General features: G+C 37.1%; 1 protein-coding gene across 1 annotated transcript in view; it reads left to right on the plus strand.

Moving 5' to 3' along the window:
• Nucleotides 1–326: 326 nt before the first annotated feature.
• Nucleotides 327–1,785, plus strand: part of LOC108516992 (phosphate-regulating neutral endopeptidase-like) — a gene marked incomplete at its 5' end in the record, with an annotated part of 75,022 nt that continues 73,563 nt past the window's right edge. The window contains one exon of the mRNA XM_017854778.1: nt 327–358. Within this exon, the coding sequence (XP_017710267.1) occupies nt 327–358 (32 nt within the window). The remainder of the gene's footprint in view (nt 359–1,785) is intronic.

A 1,785-nucleotide genomic window follows, 5' to 3' on the forward strand; every position in this document is an offset into this window, starting at 1 on the left:
ATGACTGCAGCCTCTCTTGTGTTTTTACTGTGATCCAGAAATGACTGTATTGATTTTTGAAGTTTTTACGTTAAAAGAAAATCACTGAGACTCCATTTCATGGCTTTGTGAATTCTGGGTTAACTGGTAACAGCGGAGAGAGGCTGTGACTGCTGCAGCTTCTCTGCTAGTTGCTTCTTCCTATGCTGAAGAATTTTTTTAGAGCCGTCTTTTATCTTTACTTAGAACAATGATGTTGTGGTTTGTTTTACTCAGATCAAGTTTTCAGAATCCGACTACTTTGGCAACGTCCTACAAACTCGCAAGTATTTAGCACAGTCTGATTTCTTCTGGCTAAGAAAAGCCGTTCCAAAACAGAGTGAGTATTAAAAAAAAGTTAAATAGATAAATACATTGGTGAGAAGCAGAGTCTCTTTAGATTAAACTTTGTAATTCCCCTCAAGTCAGAGTAGCTGGCTTGCCAGTTAACTTGTTTTAGCAAAATCTGTGTCATGTTTTGCCAACTCTTATTTTTTATATTATGTGATTCAGATCTTAAGTCTAATTACAGGTCCCCATTTCTAGCATTAACACATATCAAGAGAAGGCTTATTAGGATGCAAACATTAAAGTTATTTCTAGATCTAGTTATGAATATATAGAGAGGGAAAATGTCTCTGGATTTTACATTCATGTAGTAACTTTCGAAGATCTTAAAGAATAAATACTTAAAAAAACTAGGATTAGAAACGTCAAATCAAATGTATAGAAGCAACCAGAAAATATTTGTTGAGGTAATGCCTATCAAAGAACTGATAGCTATATTGTTTTATCTAATAGCAGTTATGGTTTATTTGCCTTCCTCTCAGCTGCCTATAGGAGTTTTCCTACAGATAGGAGGGTTTCCTTAGGTACTTTTAGGCCCAGGGCCCACCAGCTATGATTTCTTCCCTTAGCAAAATGTCAGTGATGATGACAATGATGATGGTAGCAGCTAACAATTATTATTTGTTTACATCGTACCAGAAAGTGCTTTACAATTTTAATTCATTTTATCCTCATAGGAATTCTGCATGGTATAAGTACTGTTATCCCCATTTTACAGGAAAATAAAAGGCTTACAACTGAGAAATTCTTCAGCTTAGGTTTGGATCACGTTTTGTTCTGTCTGCTGGTGCTTTTGATTCCTGGGACTGGTTTCTGTTGTGCTAAGGCCCACTTCTCCAATGCTTTTTTTCTCTCTGTTCTCCAGATTGGATGATGTCTATTGATCTGTTTTCAACTCCAGAATTTCTTTTTTAATTTAATTGTATTATTATTTTAAACTTAGTTTTATTTCAATAGGTTTTGGGGTATTGCGGGATCTGGCCAGCAGCCCACAATGCAATGGGGCTCTCTCTTTGTTTGAGGCGGGATCAGCAGGTCGAGAAATAATAGACACACACAAGATAGTGAAAGCTGGGTCCAGGGGGGGTCACTGCCTTCTGGTCCCACGGTGCCAACAATGCACTAGCTATGCCAGCATTTATTATTAAGTTTAGTGAGTGCGGGGGTAGGTTGGTGAGGGATTTAGGGTCATTTGATTATGAGGTGAGATGGTCACATGGGGATGAAGTAAGTCTTTAACATAACATCTGTATGCAGAAGTACAGTATACAGAGATAAGAATTTACAGTATAGTGTGTGCATCAGTAATTTCTAACAGAGCCTTAAAACAGAAACACAGTCTTTCCATAACCTATGATTAGCAAGATATTAATCAGCAGTAACAGTTGCAGCAAAAGCTGGTTACAAACAATTCATAGA

The sequence above is a fragment of the Rhinopithecus bieti genome, unplaced genomic scaffold (genome assembly GCF_001698545.2).
Source record: "Rhinopithecus bieti isolate Rb0 unplaced genomic scaffold, ASM169854v2 scaffold_39768, whole genome shotgun sequence".
Classification (NCBI taxonomy): Eukaryota; Metazoa; Chordata; class Mammalia; order Primates; family Cercopithecidae; genus Rhinopithecus; species Rhinopithecus bieti.